Source organism: Lissotriton helveticus, chromosome 7 (genome assembly GCF_964261635.1).
Source record: "Lissotriton helveticus chromosome 7, aLisHel1.1, whole genome shotgun sequence".
Taxonomy (NCBI): Eukaryota; Metazoa; Chordata; class Amphibia; order Caudata; family Salamandridae; genus Lissotriton; species Lissotriton helveticus.
The window spans coordinates 1861982335-1862003431 of NC_136068.1; the positions used below are offsets into that span (position 1 = coordinate 1861982335).

The window sequence follows — 21097 nt, forward strand, 5'->3', positions numbered from 1 at the left end:
CCCCATGTTCAGTGGATCCATGACATCTGTTGTTCTTCAGGTGTGGCTGTGGGCTGGTCTCCCTTTTGTGGTGCAGGCTGCCGTCCGACTTTACACCAGGTCAGAGCAGGTGCTAGTTTCCTCCTGCTAACGCGCCTTAAGGCCTGTTTTGTGTTCTTATAGCCGATCTGGCTGTTCGTTGAGAATGTTGCGGAGTGATGTTTTTGCTGCTTTTTGCACTGGAACGCCTACTCTGCATCTTATTAGCAATAGTTGCTGGGGTCATCTGCGGCGATGTTTTTTGTGGCTGGTATTGCTGGTAAACTGCAATATGGGCTATTTACACCAGCTTGGGAATAAGGCAATGAGTTTATTGCAACTTTACTGAGATAAAGTGCCGGTAAATCGGCGATAGCTCCTTGTGAATATGCCCTATAGGGTTCAGACACACCGAATTCTTCAAAATGTATGCCTCGATTTGGTAATAAGCAATTTCTTTATTCTCTCATTGCAGGGAGATGAGTTGCAGACGGTTTGCACCTACAACACATTAGGACGTCACAATGTAACATTGGTAAGTTCATTTTTTAAAAACACACTCTCATTCGCCATTATTAAGAGCATGAAAGGAACATTATCAGCTGTGTGTTTGCTTTAAGAGTCAGCTTTCGGTTAAATGTCGAAAGCTATTTCAGCAAGGGGTGTGAAAGGGCTGTTTCCTCCTAATTGTAGTGTGGAATGGTGTACATCAAAAGTTTTCAATCCCATGTGATTGAAACTCTGGATCAGGTACCGACGAAGAAGATGGCAAATGGTTTGCAATGAGGAAAGGCCCTCCTGCGACTCAAAATCACAAAATTAAAGGCTGGTCGCAAACGTCAGTGCACAATTTTGATACCACCATTTGCGATCAGCCTTTTAGTACATCTGGCCCTTTGTCTCCATATATCTTGCAACTTCTTAAAAACAAAAAGAGCAAAGGAAAAATGCACCAATTCCATGGTCACAGTCATTGAGCAACAGAAAAACGTAGTGTCATGCGATGTTCTGCTAAACATGTGATCCACACAAATATTCCCTAACTATGTACACTAATAAAAAATGTAACTCAGTTAGGGTCTTACAGCCTATGCATGGCCATAAGGAGATAGTAGATTTCTATGCAACTTAAAAAAAAAAAATGTGTCCTAGAGGCTTCCAGAAACAATGTTGAATTTGAACAATACTATCCCTTCAGAGGTTGATGCATTAGTCAGAGGATCTTTCTATTCTTTCAAAAGATTTCATATGAGATGTTTGTCACTTTTAGGGAATAGTAAGATGCACCACGGAAACAGCACTGTTTCAAGTTGTGAGTGGGGATCAGAACATGTTTTCAAAAATCTTTATGACTTTAAAACAGACCACTCATGAAATAATGCATGTTCATGCAGGATTTGGCCTGGTGTCATTTCCAAGTTCTTTCTTCCTACTCATTGTTTTTTCTGTCTTAGAGAGTCATGGGTAGTAAACCAATTAGTCACCCTTTGGGCTTCTCTTCTGTTGGACCCATGTTTTGTAAGCACAGGACTCCCACAGCATGAACTAAGTGTGTTTAATGGTAACATACCACGGCCCTTGATGGTCTGACAGCTGCTCCCTCAGTCAATTGCCCTCTATGCCATTCCAGAATCCCCCTCCTCACAAGAAGCAAGTTACCTGGGAACAGCAAGCATTCCATAAGGAATGTACACTATGAAATACAGAGTATATGCAGAAATACAACACATCTAAGAAATACGAAGTATACATAGATACAACACATCTATGAAATACAACAAGTCTAAGAAATACAGAGTATACAGAGATACAACACATCTATGAAATACAACACGTCTAAGAAATACAGAGTATTCAGAGATACAACACATCTATGAAATACAACATGTCTAAGAAATGCAGAGTATACAGAGATACAATACATCTCTTCCCTTAGCAAAAACAAAACAAAAACAAGAACTTAAGAACATACAAAACCATCAAGATGCTTAGGCTTAACTCTGACACGAGAAGAGCGAACTCAAACAAGAATCTCCCCCGACTTGACATTGGAATCAACATTGGCACAGTTGGACTGACCCGGTGCAGCAGAGTCAAACACAATTTCATCAAGCGGAATTTCTTAACAAACATTGGAATCATATTGACAACTCTCTCGAGAATTCCCAGGATTATGAAGCTTCAACCATTCTTTTTGATCAGTGGTGATCCAGCGCAAAACCCAACTATTTGCTCAGGGATTAACTCTTACAATATCTCATAAATGGCCCATACACATTCACCCATATCCCTAAGGCACTGGGGGTCAATTGTGTTTCGAATTTCAGTTACCAATGTCAATTATTAGTTCCTATTCAAATTTTCTCATAATTATCTAACCTTCTAATCAACTTTCCCCCTACTTGGTCGATGGACCAATTAGTTGAAGACTTGATGGCAATGATATGACATGATCGAACTTTTCTATTGATTATTTTGAATAAAAAACACTCTTTGTTCGATTAATAAAGTTTTATCAATATTATTCTTATTAATTCTATAATGCTCAATTGTGCAATGGCCCAAATACAAACAATGAATTCATTCGAGGAGAGAAAGCCATATTTAAATGTAATCGTCACACGTTCTCGCTCACATCAATAAGTACGATAACCATTTATTTGAGGTGATAGAATAAGAGACAGCAGTTTCAGTAAATATTATTCATGGAACAATATATTTGTTGGAGTAGATAAGTGAAAGGACAAAGATTTCAGAAATGTATATTTGCATGTACCGAAAATACTGACCCCAATAAGTCTGTAGGAAAACCACCCCTTGGCCAAGGGAATGGTGAGGGTCTCTTGAGATATGATCAAGGGACAAAGAGACAGGACCCAGGACAGGTTAAGGACAAGAACAGCTAGCCTCCCTGCAAGTTCTAAGCTACACCCCTAAAGATACCCCAATTATAGCAAAAGAAATTCCATATCCATCCCACCAAAATGGCAACAAATCGCATTTTCGAACAGCAGATTGACTATACCAGTAGGTGGTTCTATCACCCTCAGGTGACTTCACCCCAAACATCTGACATCTCTTTCTCATAATTTCCATTCTCACAGGTTTTTAAATCCTCTATTCATAATATATCCAAATGTTTTAAATCAATAAAGTTTATTCAGCATCTCAGCATCTTCGGAGGAAGGGATGTCCATTCCCATGATCCATCCATACTCTTCGGCAGACTGACAAATGTTCCGTGACCAATGTCCTCCACCTTCAGGCATGCTTGCTTGCTGATCACACACTTTTGCTCAACTCTGTCAGCTCTGACGTGCTCTTCTTTTTCTCTTCCCCCTCCCAATCAGCACAGCATCAGACAAAATTAGGTTTGAGTCCTCCATACTACAGTAAATGTAAATGAAATTTATTAATTATATGACAATGTTGTTTTCACTGTGTTCCTCCTCCCATTACTATTCCCAGTTATTATTACCTAGCTTTTACGCTGAAAGCGCCATAAGTTAGAATTTGTGAAGTGGATTGCATCAGTTGCGCATGCGTACTTTTTCTTTCATCTTCCGTACTTACAGAAGTGTAGGTTTTAGTTCATTTTTGTTAGTTTACATTAGTCTACGTTTGTGCAAGGCTTTTTCCCATTTGTGCATATGTGTAATGCATATTCATTTTTATTTCTACTTACTGTTAGTACATATTATGAGAGTGTTGCTTCCGAGCAAGTTTCCCCTTTATGAAACCTCGCTCCATCAATCTCCCCTTTGATGGCTTCCTAGAGCCATCATAAAATACCTACCATACCGTGTGGTATCTTTAATTGACAGCTCTGAGTCCTTATATCCCTTTTCATCTAAACCTTTCATCATTTTGTAATATTCTCCTTTCATTTCTTCTGGCTCTCTTTCTTCTCTCTTTCTCTTTTTCACATTTCTTTTATTATCTGTTTCTGCCACCTCATCCCTTCTTCTCTTATTCTTATAGCATTAGCATTAAAGCTATCATTGCTATGGAAACGAATGGTATTAATATTTTTCCTAGTAAACTACTTCCACAGGTGTTAAACCATTTACCTTTTGAGGAGAAACTCTTATCCAGTCTCTCCAAAACACCGTCAACCTCCAGTGAGATCAGTTCTGTATGTAATTCTGATATGTTTTTAATATACCCTTCTATCCCTTGACTTTTATCAGGAATATACGTAGAGTAATGTTGAGATTTTAACATACCACAGACTCCACCCTCCTTTGCCAATAGAATGTCAAGGGCAAGTCGATTTTGTAAAACAATTGATCTGATAGCCATTTCAGTATCTATCATTACTGGCCACCATCGTAATGAACACATGGTGTGCCCCCCTGTCTTTCTGCACCCTCTGTTCCTGCACAGGAAGAAATGCACTTCATGGTGCATTTCTTCCTGTGCAGGTGCATGCTGTGGTGATCCAACGATTGTGCATTTCTAAGGCTTCTTTGAGCCTTAGAAAGGCACTGGCCTGGGACCACCGCAGCACACACTGCCTGCCAGAATTAATCCAGTTATTCGGCAGGTAGTCTGACTTCGAGTTTGGCAGTTTTCCTGCAGGGCACTGGCATGGTGGCCCGCAGGAAGACTGCCAAACTCATAATCAGGTCCTAAGTGGAAGGCCTGAGTCAAAATTTGACCTTCACACTAAATCATTTTTCTGGAGCTTTTTCCCTCAATGACCAGCAAGGCACTTTGTCAGGCTGGATTCGGTACAGGTTCACTGGCTTGGATTTCAGCAAGCTTGGGTCAAATCCTGGAAGTCTGGAGCTCTTGAGCATTCAGTGGGATGAGCCTGAAATTGTATTGTAGTTCCTATATTGCCAATAGGCTCTGCGCATTGGAATAATATATCCTATAGATGTGACGTAGGACTTCTGTCTACTAGGTCTCTATCGAAATATACTAGACTTAATTGTGAGTGCCAGCTACCTCAGAGGACAATGGAAACTTTCTCGAATAAACAAGAAGGGATTAGTTTCTGACAACCGCATAAACATGACAACTTTGTTTCCTCCAAGATAAAACTGATCTTCAGAGTCGTGGAAACAATAGATAGATATTTCACTCAGTCAATCGTGCATTCTTCGTTTCACCAGAGGTACAGAGAAAATAGATAGACGGGCGTTTGCAATAAAAGGATTTATTGAACAGTCTTCTTTCTCAAGCATAAGAAATGAACTGCTACAATCGTAAAACTGGTTGTAAAACATAATGCATACAGTAGAAAGAGTAGAATAAAATAATACTGTAAGAGCATTGTATGGTTCCTAAACCATAAATAAATACATACATAAATAACAGAGGCTAAAAGTTCTCAACTGGTGCTTCTAAAATACGCCTACTCCGATGTACCTAACCTTAGCTTAGTACGAGGGAAGAAGTAAGTGAGGTGTAGAATAAATATAGTATTCTTTTGCCAAGAATGTGTCTAAGATTTCTCTTAGGGTCTAATCAGCTCTATACCTGTACTCTGTATTTGGAATGAAGACGGTCAGGCTCAGGACTCGATTTCCCAACAACCCGCAAGGGTACCTTGGAAACACTGGAGCTGGATTTATCGGCAGGAGAAAAGACAGCGTCTCTCTCAGTGCGTCTGCTGGAGGGTCGGCTTCCTTCGGCACTTGCAGTAGCAGGATGCGTCGGGCAAGTAGATAGTCGAACTGCTCCAAACTACCGTGTGCTTGCTGAGGCAAGTGTGGGCATATTTATACCGTGAAGTTGCCGAGTTTGATGTAAAGATGGACATAATAACGTCATAAAAGAGTCTCAGTTGTTTGAAAACTCCATGAGTTATTGGACAAGTCAGTTCTCGAGCAAGGGGAAGTTCCTAGCTGCTGCAGCCGAGTTTTCCAAGAAATCGTTGTAGATTTTCGGAACTAGTGGAAGTAGCCCTGCCATATTTGGACTGCATGAGCTATGCCTAAATATGGTTATGATTCTTATGCCTATATAAGGACATAGTGGTTTATACCTATATAAGGGCATGAATCGGGAAAATTACGTAGGGTCCTAAAATGGTACACAACAAAATCCAGGCCAGCTCGAGAATAAAGGTAGCCATGTTGACTCTAGATGTAGGGTTTGTCACTTCATTGAGCTTTTCCCAAAAGTTGCTCCAAACTTCTGGAACTTCTTCCTGAAGTCCTTCCTGAGGGTTCAGATTGCCTAAAACACAAATCCAAGGGTCTGGAGTCTCCATGGGAAGTCTGCACTACAATTCCCATAATGCACCTGGCCAAATCCTTAAATAGACTATTGGATGCACTCCAGGATGGGGACTCTTGGTGGAGGGGATGCAGGTGGGATCTGTTAACCTGTAGTTTGCAGGGAGTCCACCCCTTGGGCCTACAGAGTCATTCTGGTGCTGAATCCCACAGTGTGGCGCAGGAGCAGTCCTGGTGAGTGTAGTCCGCTTGGTGCAGGCCAGGGCGTCAGCAGGGCAGTCTTCTCTTCTTGTTTCTTCAAGCAGCGGAACTGAGGAGCTATGCAGCTCTCCCATATTTATCCATGGTTCCTGGGTGTCACGCAGGGGGGCACCCCTGGCCAATGGGATGCAGGGTACCACCCAGGTGTATGACCCCTTACTCCAAATTGTAGTATATTCCTATCCCAGAAAGCATAATTCTTTCAAAATCCAGAATGGAGGAATTCTCTCCAGAGGAGCTGGATGAGGGTAACCCAACATACTGGTGGAGCTAATTTTCCTTAACACTCCCTTTCCAACTCTCTCTCTAATCTATTTACAGAAGCTCCTGTGTGGCTGAAAAAGCCGGCTGTAGGGGTGGGCCTGTGCCATACTAAAGTGACATTCTCCCCTTGAAGACCAGTTTGGCTAACCCTCACCCCATTCCTGCCATCTGCTCTGTAGCTTGTACTTCTCCGCCCATAGGAAACCTATTGTGTTCTCTTACAGGACACTACACTCCTCAACAGGCAACACTGACACAGCCTGAGAGTGTAATAGCTTCTTTCCTATAATAGGTATTACACATCCAACAGTGGCAAGTTGTGTTTATTCTAATTATTAGTTTGATACCTTGAAGTATATTTTTTTACATGGCTCCTATCAATATTTATGTTTAAATAATATATTACAATGTTAGCCTATGGAGCCATTCACTACAATAGGGAAAATGTAATCAGCAGTTTTTCCCTCACCAGGGCATATGAAACATATTTTATAATGTTTATGCTTAATATATACTGGAAACTTATAGGTAGGTGGAATCCCTCTAGTCCTAGGGACTTACAGGGTCTGTCAGTGGCAATTGTAATTAGACCAATACCTTTACAGCAGAGCACTGGCCCAGGGCCCAATAAGCAGAGCCCAGGGCACAGTCAGGGTCAGTTACCACCAGTACCAAGCGAAAAATGGGAGTGATCAGGGCAAAAAGGATGACTTTCTCACATTTGGTTTCTGTGACTCTTTCAATTAGATCATGAAATTCTTTTTACTTGCCAATAATTTCACTTAGCATCATGTTTTCTGTTTCCCTTTGTAGATTGTGCCACATCATAAAAGCCATCAGTATTTGGACGATCGGGTCCATGGACACTCCAATGTCACTCTACTGCTTCATTAAAGACTCTCAAACTAGTGGTTCAGGTTCAGGTTTTTGGCCAGTTTTCATTTATTTTTGGGTCTTTTCCTATTGAGTTGTACATCTTTTTGCTTACTGTACCAAGTAAGGATTAGAAAGCAGTATGAGGGAGAAATTGTGAGTGTTCTCACAGAAATTCTTTGAAATTCCCAAACTATGGGGCATTGTCTTTGATAAAGGTGTGATGGAAAATAGCCACAGTTCAGATTCAGTCAACAAGATTGCTAGGAGATACCAATAGATTTTAATGAGCTTGGAGATTCATTCACCACTCTTTTAAGGCTGAGATGCAGACTGAAAACAGGCTTTCGGTGATGGCACCACTATGAGCTCAAAGCATGCTGGAGATAAATATACGCCATGCAATTAATTACTGATCATTTCAAAAAAATTGGGGGATACACGCTTTCACTTAGCAGTGCTCTATTATCCTACACTTAGATTGAGGCCTGTACGCTTCAATTGGAATTTCATTTATTTTTTATAGGTAAGATGTACTTGTAGAAATACAAAACTCAAAAAGTATTTACTAACAAGACGAGCATGTACACAAATATTGGTTAAAACTATTTCAAACAAACATGTTAATGCCTCATTTATTTAGACCTTCACTTTGGACAATTATTACTAAAGGAGAGTAAAACAGGAAGTGTTTTGTGAATGGACGAGCCATTTGGTAAGGGTTTTTGTATCCCGCTGGTGTGCCGTACTGTAGCCTGCCAACTTGGATGGTCGCTGGTCAGCAGGCAGGAGAAGTGAGTGACTTACTACTATGTGGAGGTGCCGCTCATTCAGCTGTCTGTGAAGTGTGCTGCTTTGCTGTCTTCACGACGAAAGGAAAGTCCGCCTAACATCAAACCCTGTTTGTCTGGCCGCCGCCTCCCCTCAACAAGGACTCGCTGGTGTGAGCGCGTCCTGCAATCGGCAGGACTATCCAAACGCTCCCAGCTAGAGTCCCCAGGGTAGAGGCTAGGGGCAAATACCATCAGTGAGCCGGGGGACTGCGAGGACCAGCATTCTCCACGCACCTTAGCTGGTTCCTCTTCCCCCGGCGGCCACGCCCACGGACACGCCCACCGCCTACCTGCATTTAACCTTTCGCGACACCCGCTTCGCGGGTGCCGCTCATTCAGCTGTCTGTGAAGTGTGCTGCTTTGCTGTCTTCACGACGAAAGGAAAGTCTGCCTAACATCAAACCCTGTTTGTCCGGCCACCGCCTCCCCTCAACGAGGACTCGCTGGTGTGAGCGCGTCCTGCAATCGGCAGGACTATCCAAACGCTCCTAGCTAGAGTCCCCAGGGTAGAGGCTAGGGGCAAATACCATCAGCGAGCCGGGGGACTGCGAGGACCAGCATTCTCCACGCACCTTAGCTGGTTCCTCTTCCCCCGGTGGCCATGCCCACGGACACGCCCACCGCCTACCTGCATTTAACCTTTCGCGACACCCGCTTCGCGGGTGCCGCTCATTCAGCTGTCTGTGAAGTGTGCTGCTTTGCTGTCTTCACGACGAAAGGAAAGTCCGCCTAACATCAAACCCTGTTTGTCTGGCCGCCGCCTCCCCTCAACGAGGACTCGCTGGTGTGAGCGCGTCCTGCAATCGGCAGGACTATCCAAACGCTCCCAGCTAGAGTCCCCAGGGTAGAGGCTAGGGGAAAAATACCATCAGCGAGCCGGGGGACTGCGAGGACCAGCATTCTCCACGCACCTGCTGCTTTGCTGTCTTCACGACGAAAGGAAAGTCCGCCTAACATCAAACCCTGTTTGTCTGGCCGCCGCCTCCCCTCAACGAGGACTCGCTGGTGTGAGCGCGTCCTGCAATCGGCAGGACTATCCAAACGCTCCCAGCTAGAGTCCCCAGGGTAGAGGCTAGGGGCAAATACCATCAGCGAGCCGGGGGACTGCGAGGACCAGCATTCTCCACGCACCTTAGCTGGTTCCTCCTCCCCCGGTGGCCACGCCCACGGACACGCCCACCGCCTGTCATGTATTCCTATAGGTTCTGAATCGATCCCCCTATTCCTGACCCTATTCTGGTTAAACTAACTATCAAGTTAACTAACAGTCAGCCCATGAGGCAAGAACAGCCCCCATGATGCAGATACCGTTATCTGACGCAGTCACACTACGGCACAGGAACGTGTTATCTGATTAGGTCATAACGCTTGAGATCTAATTAGACAAGCGACATTCCTCCAGCCCCTGATAAGGCATACGACGTTCTCATAACAAATCAAACCTATGACAACCTGGAAAATCCGTGCGGCCATTGTTTTGATTTCACAGAGAACTTTAGTAAAGAATGTGCTAACGAGCAAGTCGTATGACATCTTTATTGACGTATCTATGTCCATCCTTACGTCAATCTCGGCACCTTTAAGGTATAAATATTGCCGATCTTGCCCTATGCAAACACACGCGTGGTGACAAGACGGAGCAGCCATACTTGCCGAAGCCGAGAGCAGAAGCAGACCCCGCTGGCAGCAGCCCCGCCTTCCTGACGCGCTGAGAGACGTGCTGCTATCTCAAGCCGAGAGACCCAGCACCGGCGTTTCTGGGCAGCCCTCGCAGGCAGCCTGGAATATCGAGAGCAGAGAAAGAGATACCATTCCTCATTCATCCTAACTTCCAGGTACAGAACTGAATAACCCCTCACAGAGAATTCTTTAGTTATTCACTTGGCAAAAACAAACTTAACTTAAACTGTAACTTTCTATTCCCGCCCACGCATTAGACTTAGGTCAGGTACACGGGGTAGGCGTATTTAGAAACACCAGTTGAGTACGTTTAGTCAAATGTATATGTGTATGTAAATATATTTTAATCATTTTAAACATCATATGGCTCAGAAACCATATCAATGTTTTTACAGTATTATTTTATACTATTGCTTTTAATGTATGCACTTTACTTAACTATAAGTATTGCAATAATATCGATCCATTTCTCTTGTACGAGAAAAGAGACTGATCAATAAATAACACCTTTTTATTGAACACGCCCGTCTCTTCCTTTTCTCTATAATCTGATGAGACTAAGAATGCACGTACTGACTGAGTAAAATAATTGCCTTGTGCTCACACGACTCTCGAGATTGACTCTTGATTAGGGGAGAGCAAAGTTGTCATGTTCTATGGTTGTCAGAAACTAAATCCCTTCTTGTCTAATCAGGGAAGTTAATTCCTCCTTGAACATTCGAGAAAGTTTCTAGCGAACTCTGAGCTACGCTGGCAAACCCAAAAATTAAGTCTAGTATCGACAGTAGTAGACCTAGTTAACGTCTGGTCTAGGCCTTTACTGCTGTAGGTATTATTCCAATGCGCAGAGCCTATTGGGAAAATAGGAGCTACACTACATGGCGCCCAACGTGTTTGGAAAGGGCGATAAAACTAACGTAAGACATTTAGAGTAACTCAGTCGTGCTTTCTCACTCAGACCCCTTTTTCCATTATACTCCAAAGACGTCTGGAGTGGGTGAAAGGTAATATCCTCCAAAACCTCGCAGGAGGGAACTCCTATGTATGGTTCTTGGTATAGTCAACGTTGAAGGATAAAAACATTCCCAAAATATTGTGCATCTAATCTCTGTTTCCATAAAGAAACCTGATCTGCAAACAAACATAATACCATCCTGTCTGTAAAATGGCAGAGAGTGATGATGAAAGAGAGGCAGTTAGATTAGCAACTGAACTCGCAGATGCTGATGCTACCATGCAAGCAGCAGACCCGAATATAACACTCATTCCGGTCATTAAAAGGAGATCTATAACCTTAAAAATTATAGAAAATAGACTGACACCTAGAGGTGGCACAGTCATATTCGTAATCGAGGCACACGAATATCGGCAGACAGAGGTATACTATACATGGATACATTTTCCAGCAGCAAATGCTGTAACAAAGTACTTCCACTATTACAAAATAGAGGTTCCACCCGACATTTACACTCCTTTCGAGGAGGTGGAAGTACCACTCAAATTCCAAGAGCATTTGCTCTTATTTGATGGCGCCCTAATACATAACAATCACATTACAAGGCTCGGTCCTTTAGGAAGACCAGGAGCAATGTGGCCGGTCTTAGCCGGATACACACCACATCCAGACATCGAAAGAATGCCTGCAGCAGAGCTGTTAATACAGCTAAAACAACTACTAAAAATTCATAGACAATTAGTTCAGTATGTAATGCGGACTTCAACAATTCAGCCAGCGATTAAACTTCCACAGCTGACCCCTCACCAGGGGAACACAAATAAAATTACACCACAGAACATCCAATCCTGCCTAGGTAAAGTTCCAGCTAAACGGGAACAGATACCATTCTGGTTAGCACAGAAAATTACCCAAATAGAGGCGGTGTTTCCTGACACCACCCCATTGGAAAAACACAGGATTCTGACTATATGTCTCCCAATGGGAATCGCACCACACATTGAGGACTGTGACACTTGGGGTACAGTCTTTGCTTCCATCTACACAAAAACGCACGGTGTTCCATCCATTTCGGTAATACCAGATGTGCTAAAACAAATTCAAGATGAATACGGTCCAGAACCTGCTTTAACCCTTGGTATGAAATTACTAAAAGACTTCAAGCAGGTCTCGGCTATATTATTAGCCAACATAAAAGGTGAGGCAGCAAACGTGGCGATCCGCCAGAGGTTAAAAGAGACAGATATAGCAGACCAACCAGCTGAAATTGCCAGAATCATAGAAAAATCCTATGAAGAACTAGGCAGAGATAGTCTAGGTGGAATACCAGTAAAACCGCAACTGACTACAAGTCCAGAAAAAATATTTTTTAATAATAATTCACCAAAAAAGAACTGGGATGGAAACAAACAATCCAATCCTAAAGAAAAGAAATTCCAGTCCCGAGGGAGGTCTCCCAGGCGAAGAGAGAAATCTCTAAACCAAAGACAGAGGTCACCGCAGAGTGACCCCTCTGGGAATAGATATAACCTTAGAAATAGGGATAATATTAAAAAACCTGATAGATATCAAGACATTGATACACGTCCCTCTCAATCTTTTCAGACTTCCTCGCAGAAATCGGAAAGAAGAGGACGATCAGAAGAGCACGCCAAGTCCAAAGACAAGGAACCTGCTCAGCTAAAAAAGAAATTACAATTTCCAAAAAAGAAGGTAGCCAGTATCAAGGTAGTTAAAAATGCCGAGAATACTGAGGACACAACTGAAAAACGGAGAATGGGCTCAGACAATGCTAGACAGCGCAGCAGAGGTGAGCATAGCTCGCAAAGTCCTTATGAATCATCTGGAGACAGTGGACACTAATGAATACCTTCAAGTGGAAACTGCAGACACCAGAGTTAGCAAGCCCCACAAGATATACGAGATAACATTACGTATAGAGGGAGATAAGACTAGGAAAATAAGGGGACTATTTTGGGATAACCTCTCAAAGGGTTATGACATCCTTCTAGCTGAAAAAGACTGGCCACCAGAGTTTGTCAGGGAGTGCCCTCATGGCGAAGAAGTAATTATGCCTGCTTTCTCGAATCAAATCCCGATTCATAAAAAATACACACTTGCTAGAAAGTGGGCAGTGGCCTTAGCACCTGCTTTATATAAAAATCATGTAGGATGGGATGAGGACTCCCCTCCTCACAAAATCCAGTTAAAATCACAACCTACTGCACAAAGGCAGTACCCAATTAAGCAAGAAGCTACAAAACAGGTAAATGAAATACTAGATCAGCTAGAATACCAGGGGGTGATTGAAACTTGCACCTCACAAATGAACAATCCTTTGTTTCCGGTCTCCAAACCAGACAATTCATATCGTCTAGTTTTGGATTACCGACACCTTAACACATGTTGCAAAACCTTTGCAGTGCAAAACTCACACAGTGCTGCACTAATGAATAACATAGTGCGCAAAAAATACAAAACAACCTTGGACATCTCCAATGGATTCTTTTGTCAAAACATAGCACCAGAGAGCAGATCTTTAACTGCATTCTCAGTAAATGGCACTCAAAAGCAATTCTGTCGGTTGGCCCAGGGGTACAAGAACAGCCCGGGGGTATTCTCAGCGAGAGTAACAGAATTACTACAACTATATGATGATGAAGCATTATCTTATGTCGATGACATTTACTTAACAGATGATGACTTGGAGACTCACTTGAAAAGGGTGAACACCATAATACTTGGGTTCGCTGCAGAGGGTTACAAATTCAACTTTAAAAAGTCCAGAATTGCCCATCTGACGGTCCTATTCTTAGGATATGAGTTATCAAGTGAAGGCAAAAGCTTGGCTGACAATTTCCTAGAGAAATGTGCCGTAATCCAAGCTCCTAAAACACTAAAAAACCTACAGTCAATTCTAGGTTTCCTAAATTTCGGAAGAACATACATTGCAAATTACGCAGAAAGGGTCAAACCCCTTTATGATCTAATTAAACCAGACTTTAAAAGATCCAATTGGACTCAAACACACACAGAAATTTTGAGATCCTTACAAACAGACATGCTAATTAAAACAAAATTAGAAACACGTGATAACACACGCAATCTTGTGATTCGAGTCATCCCAGGGAGATGCGGATTCACATACCTGACTTCTAATGAAGGAGAAAAGGTACCAATTGCATTCAAATCACACTTGTACACTAAGGCTGAAATGAAATTTAGCCCAACGGAAAAAATTCTTACAGCAACACAGACAGCTATAGCAAAAGAACGAGCCCTGGCACAAGGTAAACGAATAATAATCGTGACACCAATACCAGCCTTAGAGGCGGTAACAAAGGCAAGCATTCCAAATGCTAAAGCACTCCATCCAAGATGGATACAATGGGCTAACTCTCTTGCTGCAACAGACGTGGTGTACGAATTTGATCCTTATTTAAAAACACAAGAATTTCTCCAATATGAATTTGAATGTCCTCCGCCAACCGAAATTCTGCCTCTAGATCACTACGGCTGTATAATATATACAGACGGATCAGCACAACCCGCAGTAGGGGGTAAACAAGCTCACAGTGCTGCGTGCGCGATTGTTAAAGGTCGTTGGCACGAAGGGAAATTTAAACCAACCCTCACTAAAACACAATCCCTAGGAGATTGTACAGCTCAGCGAGCTGAACTACTAGCATTCAAGATGGCGCTTGAAAATACCGATCGAGAATTCCCCACACTCATAGTGTGTGATTCGTATTATTGCGTTCAGTCTTACAATGAATACTTGCAGATCTGGCTTCAGAACGGTTTCAAGGATGCGAAAGGTGGCACAATCAAGCATAAAATGCTCTGGGAACAAGTAGCTCTTTTACAAAAAGAACTACCAAAGACTCACGTGATACATACACTGAGTCATCAACGTGATGGCGTTCACGTTGCAGGGAATTCATTGGCTGATGAGGCCGCGAAGGCAGCTGTGCAAACGGCTTCCGTAGCTGCCGTCACCAGGTCAAAAACAAAAATAGACAGCGAAATATTACAAGCTGTCAGCGCTTCAGAAAAGGATTCGATAGAACCACTCCCTAAAGGCTTTCCAGTAAAATACTCATACATAACTGATGCAAACAATGTTCCTTTTGCTCAAATCCCTGGAGTGGGGGATAGGGCAATTCCAAACATGGAACATAGGTTAGGACTAATAATAGCGGCACACGAAGGGCTTGCTTCTATCCATGCTGGCGTCTCAGCCACAGTATCATTATTAAAACAGAGATACTGGTGGCCACAAATGAGAAGACAAATGAGGAACTATGTTCTAGCATGTGAAATATGTCAAAAAATGAAAGTATCAACGGTGAGACGTCCAGCGCAGACGCCCCTTCTAATCTCAGATAAACCATTAGCCTGTGTTTATCTAGACCACTGCGGTCCCTTACAAAGGGATGGTAACTATAAATATATCTTGGTCGCAGTGGACTCATGCACGAGATTCATATGGATGTGGCCCCAGCGAACGGCTGACGCCAGAACTGTTATAAAAGATTTGCGAGTCTTTATCGGCACATACGCAATTGGCATGCTGCATTCGGACAATGGTCCTGCTTTTAGCTCTCGGGCTTATAAGGAGGCCATGGTCAGCATGGGCGTGCAATTGCGGTACTCTTGTCCATTTCACCCTGAGGGGAACGGAATTGTTGAAAGAAAAAACCGTGACATAAAGCAATCTATAACGGCAAAGGTATTAGGTTGGGAGCTGGGTGGGTCAAACATCTAATAAGTGTCCAACGTAGTCTAAATAACTTGCCAAGAAATTCTCTGAAGGGATTCAGTCCGTACGAATTATTATTTGGAACTAGGATGTTGATCTCTGACCTTGATAGTCAGACTTCAGTGGTTAAAGAAAAAAGCTTTGATGTCAAAGACCGTTTGGCTATTTTGCAGGACTTAAACAAAACAAGAAAAGACCTGAGCAACATACAGTTGAAACAACAGCCAACGACCACTGAAGAATCACCACCTGTCCCAGCAAGACCTGTCTGGATTCCAAAAGTCGGGGATCTAGTCAGGGAAAAGATCGCGGTAAAGAAGGAATTTGGGCCTTCCTACAGAAAAGCAGTTCCTGTCTTGTCTGTCAACGGGACAAGATCAGTTGTACTACCGCCACTTGCTGGTAAAAAGGAGAACCGAGTTGTATCCATCGACCTGGTAAAACCACAACATGTGGCCGATAACAAACAGTAGGCCAAGTGGACTCCCAATAAGTAGCAGAACACCAAGGTTTGCTACCAGCACAGAGGTCCTAACAAAAAGGCTCATCACATTCGAAACGCCTAAAGAAGAACAAGAAGGACTATGCAACAATGCAATAGAACTCAGACCTCTTAAAACCCAAATAAAGACATTTAGCAGAGACACAGCCATCATCAAAATCCTTTAAAGACAAAGCTAAGGAACTTTTGAAACATCTGAAAGAAACATATCTGGTTTCTCCATGGATTGAATTTTGGGTGGGTTTTGGTGCATTTATCCTCATACTTTGGCTCATCATGGTATTTACTTTGGGACGCTTCATTGAGGGAAAATATGCTAAAATGGACACAGCAAGTCAGAACATCAACTTGGTCCTCAAACCACACACATCTTCACACGTCGAGAAAAGAGAACTTTCTTCAGCCAACTTCACAGCCAATCCTATACCTGGTGGGGTAGCCTGGGACAACACTGACTATGAAATTTATGGTCCGGTCGAGATCCTGAAATATCCACACCAAATCAAGATCTCCTTGAGTGACTTTGCAAAACCAAACTCATTTGCTGATGATTGGGACTTCGAAAGTATTAACAACATGATGTCTGACTTAGTAATGTCTGCTAAATTTACAAAACATGATTATTTGCAAGGTTCTACAAATTATGATAGTATGTATTGCTATAACCATTATGGTAACCATTTTTTACATAAATCTGCACAACCTAGAAATGTTTTAAGTTATAATCAATGGGAACATTGTGCTACACCTCCAAAAGGAAGCTCTAGAACCGTATATGACAAATATTCATATTTTTCAGGTTTTAACATAAGTAATGCTGAAACATTTTATTTTAAATTGTCAAACAAGACAGGGATGAAAACCATGATAACCAACACAAAATTGATATATTCAGATTCATTCTTTGAAAAAATGAATACATTTGGATTTGATTATTGGGACAAAAATGTTGATTTGAAAAGTGTTTGGGGTACAAAAGAATGGCAAGTACAGGGTATAGAAGCTTTGTTTAGAGCCTGCATGATCCCAGAACAAATGATATTTTTAAATGACACTGTTCAACAAACCACCTGTCTTGGCTTAGCCAAAATCAAAGATTTAATTAAACCGTCTATTCCAAAGCCAACAATGTTTAGCAATAGCTCTGATACAGATGAAGAGATAGACGTAAACCATATACTAAACCAAAACAGAACACATCCTGATTGGAAACAATGGTTGATCTGGCCCACAGATACAAATAACTGTCAAGATAGATTCCTGAATAAAACACAGGGTTTCAAAATGACCAGGCCAGACCCTAGATATCCCCAAAGACATCACCCAGGGATAATAACAACCTACAGTGTGGGCAAATTATGCCTTCAATGGCTACAAACTTCCACACTGCCTGAAATTAAGCAACACCTAACTTTACTTACTGATGGTGCTGACTTGCGTGATTTCATAATGGGACCACGCAAACAGCGTCAAAAGCGTTTCATAGCAGCCTCTGTATATGCAGCATACAATGAGGCCTGGAAGGTTACTCAAATTGAGACAGCAGAAAGAATACGGGAAATTGACCGTATTAATTTGGAAAAATCACTATCTGTAGTGGACAATGGGTTAATGACTCTATCCTCCAGAATTTTTTCATTGGACAGCATTGTGTCTTCAGCAATCGATATATTATCGCAAGACTTACTGTTATTACAACATGGTCAGTCACAATTGCGTTCCATTGTACAGCTTGGCTGGACGTTACAAAATCTGCGTTCAGGCTATGTGCCTTGGCGTTTAATCAACACAACGTCACTATTCCAAATCTTTAACCTTACTGATAGACAAATCGGTATGGCGCAAAAGGGTGCTGATTATACAATCTTGAGCATTGAAAAACTAGAAAGATTACCAATGACAATGTCAGAACGACCTGTCAGTGAATGGATAATCCACGGAATCATAAATATTCCAATCTCAACCTTCAGGTTTCAATACTGCCAAAAATATATACAGGCTGGCATGTACGAGAAATTGGGAAAGGGGTACCTTAAAACAACTTGGAACCTGCCCTATTCACATGCATGTGTCAGTAATAAAGGACAGAAAGTGTTTCTTAGTGGCAACAATTGTGCTATGTCACTAAGCGGCACGCTTCTGTGTAACGGTATTAGTTTGCACGGAGCCTGTGAAGGGAATTCATACAACCTTTCATGTCACCAGCAAGGCGCACCTGCAACTGAAATAGAACCATTCTTTCAAAGACTCTATAATGGGAGTTACATTCTTATTGTAGACCGCAGATGTTGTAGTCTTATGCCCGGGACTCCTTATCTAGTCACTACGACGGCGAAGGTCAAGTGCTGTGGACGTTCTTTATTCCCCAGCTCCTTTCCAGACAGGGAGGCAAGGGCATGGCCCAGTTTGAAAATTACTTCTATTCGAATAGATACTTTAAGCAGAATGAAAACAGTGCTTCTTCAGACGCCTACAAGGCTCACGTCATCAAAAGAAACGTATGATCTACAAGTCGCAAGGACGACTGCAGAGATACATACATTATTATCAACTAATTCCCCCGTACATTTCGCGGAAATCCTCAGCGAAATCTTAAATATTTCTGATACCAATGGGATCTCAGGGGTATTTAAGACAGTATTTTCGATGGCATTAACACCATTCAAAGCCATACTGGGTATTTTTCCAGATTTCGTCCATTCGATTTTTGGCGGACTTCCCCTGATCCTGGGACTAATTGCAGGAATCCTATTCTTAGTCCTTATTTTTCGTTATGGCAACCCATGTCACAGATCAAACTCTCGCGACAATGGAAGATACGATCCTAGCCATTGGATACCGGGACCGGATATCAAAAATCCTGGGACTCTCCCGGCTTAGAGACCTAAACATGACTTGGTTTCTATCATTTCGACCAATGTGGCAAAGGTGTGTTTTACCTGTACTAAGGTGTCTGCTATGCGGAGAAGAATGCGTGTTAGACACCTGTCTGACGCTACAATCGGATGCGCCAGTGGATGCAGATACACTGTTGGTTCCTACCAAGGTTCACGCTTTGTGCTGCCCTCAAAGGCTGCCAATCCTGATGACGGCATTCCTGGAATCTTCACCACTGCGATTGAAGAGTAGTGAAGTTCAAGATGAAAGCAGCATCGAACAGGTACGACCTTCTGTCAGCAATGCGAATCAGAATGTCAATGCAGACAATCATGCGCACGAATGCATGGTTACCCCTATTTCCGACTTAGTGGAACTTTCCCATGAAGCTGTTGACAGTTTTTTCGAAAGCCTGAATGATATGATGTTCTCTCCAGAACAGAAATAGAGACTTTTGAGCAAGCTCGCACACGGCGTTCCCTGAATTCGGCCTTCAACTTTAAAAATAAAGTCACATGAACAATTCTTCCCACCAGTTCACGGACAACAATTTTTTAGCAGCCCCAAATTATTTTTCAGAAATTTTTCGGGACACTTATCTTCTGCTTAAAGTAAGAAACTATTCCTAGAGAACTAAGATTTCTATTTTTAGATACTTTATAAACTTTAGTTGCCCGCTGGGATGTTCACAAATATTTTATTATGTGATGAGATGGTCTCGAACTTCCTTTCTGTATAGCTATATTAAGAGCCATTTCATGTGTATTTTTCAAATACCAAATTAGCAATAATGCATACAAATGCGTGTTTACTTTTGCATTTAATTCATAGCTTAAGTGCATACAATATATATGACTGCAATTTTTCAGTATATTTGAAAATTTCAAAATGCATTTATGTATTTTGGGGTGGTAAGGTATACACTATACTCTATAGTATGTTGTACTATGTTATACTATGCATAGATTAGTAAATATGTCCATAGTTAGCGTGGAGTGGGTGTCATGTATTCCTATAGGTTCTGAATCGATCCCCCTATTCCTGACCCTATTCTGGTTAAACTAACTATCAAGTTAACTAACAGTCAGCCCATGAGGCAAGAACAGCCCCCATGATGCAGATACCGTTATCTGACGCAGTCACACTACGGCACAGGAACGTGTTATCTGATTAGGTCATAACGCTTGAGATCTAATTAGACAAGCGACATTCCTCCAGCCCCTGATAAGGCATACGACGTTCTCATAACAAATCAAACCTATGACAACCTGGAAAATCCGTGCGGCCATTGTTTTGATTTCACAGAGAACTTTAGTAAAGAATGTGCTAACGAGCAAGTCGTATGACATCTTTATTGACGTATCTATGTCCATCCTTACGTCAATCTCGGCACCTTTAAGGTATAAATATTGCCGATCTTGCCCTATGCAAACACACGCGTGGTGACAAGACGGAGCAGCCATACTTGCCGAAGCCGAGAGCAGAAGCAGACCCCGCTGGCAGCAGCCCCGCCTTCCTGACGCGCTGAGAGACGCGCTGCTATCTCAAGCCGAGAGACCCAGCACCGGCGTTTCTGGGCAGCCCTCGCAGGCAGCCTGGAATATCGAGAGCAGAGAAAGAGATACCATTCCTCATTCATCCTAACTTCCAGGTACAGAACTGAATAACCCCTCACAGAGAATTCTTTAGTTATTCACTTGGCAAAAACAAACTTAACTTAAACTGTAACTTTCTATTCCCGCCCACGCATTAGACTTAGGTCAGGTACACGGGGTAGGCGTATTTAGAAACACCAGTTGAGTACGTTTAGTCAAATGTATATGTGTATGTAAATATATTTTAATCATTTTAAACATCATATGGCTCAGAAACCATATCAATGTT

At 42.3% G+C, this 21097-nt stretch overlaps 1 protein-coding gene across 1 annotated transcript in view; it reads left to right on the top strand.

Annotated features, from left to right (window-relative positions):
• LOC144769777 (putative DBH-like monooxygenase protein 2) overlaps positions 1-21097 on the top strand; it is a 364487-nt gene that overhangs the window by 199681 nt on the left and 143709 nt on the right. Inside the window, exon 10 of the mRNA XM_078653960.1 lies at positions 494-553. Coding sequence (XP_078510086.1) covers positions 494-553 — 60 coding nt within the window. The remainder of the gene's footprint in view (positions 1-493; positions 554-21097) is intronic.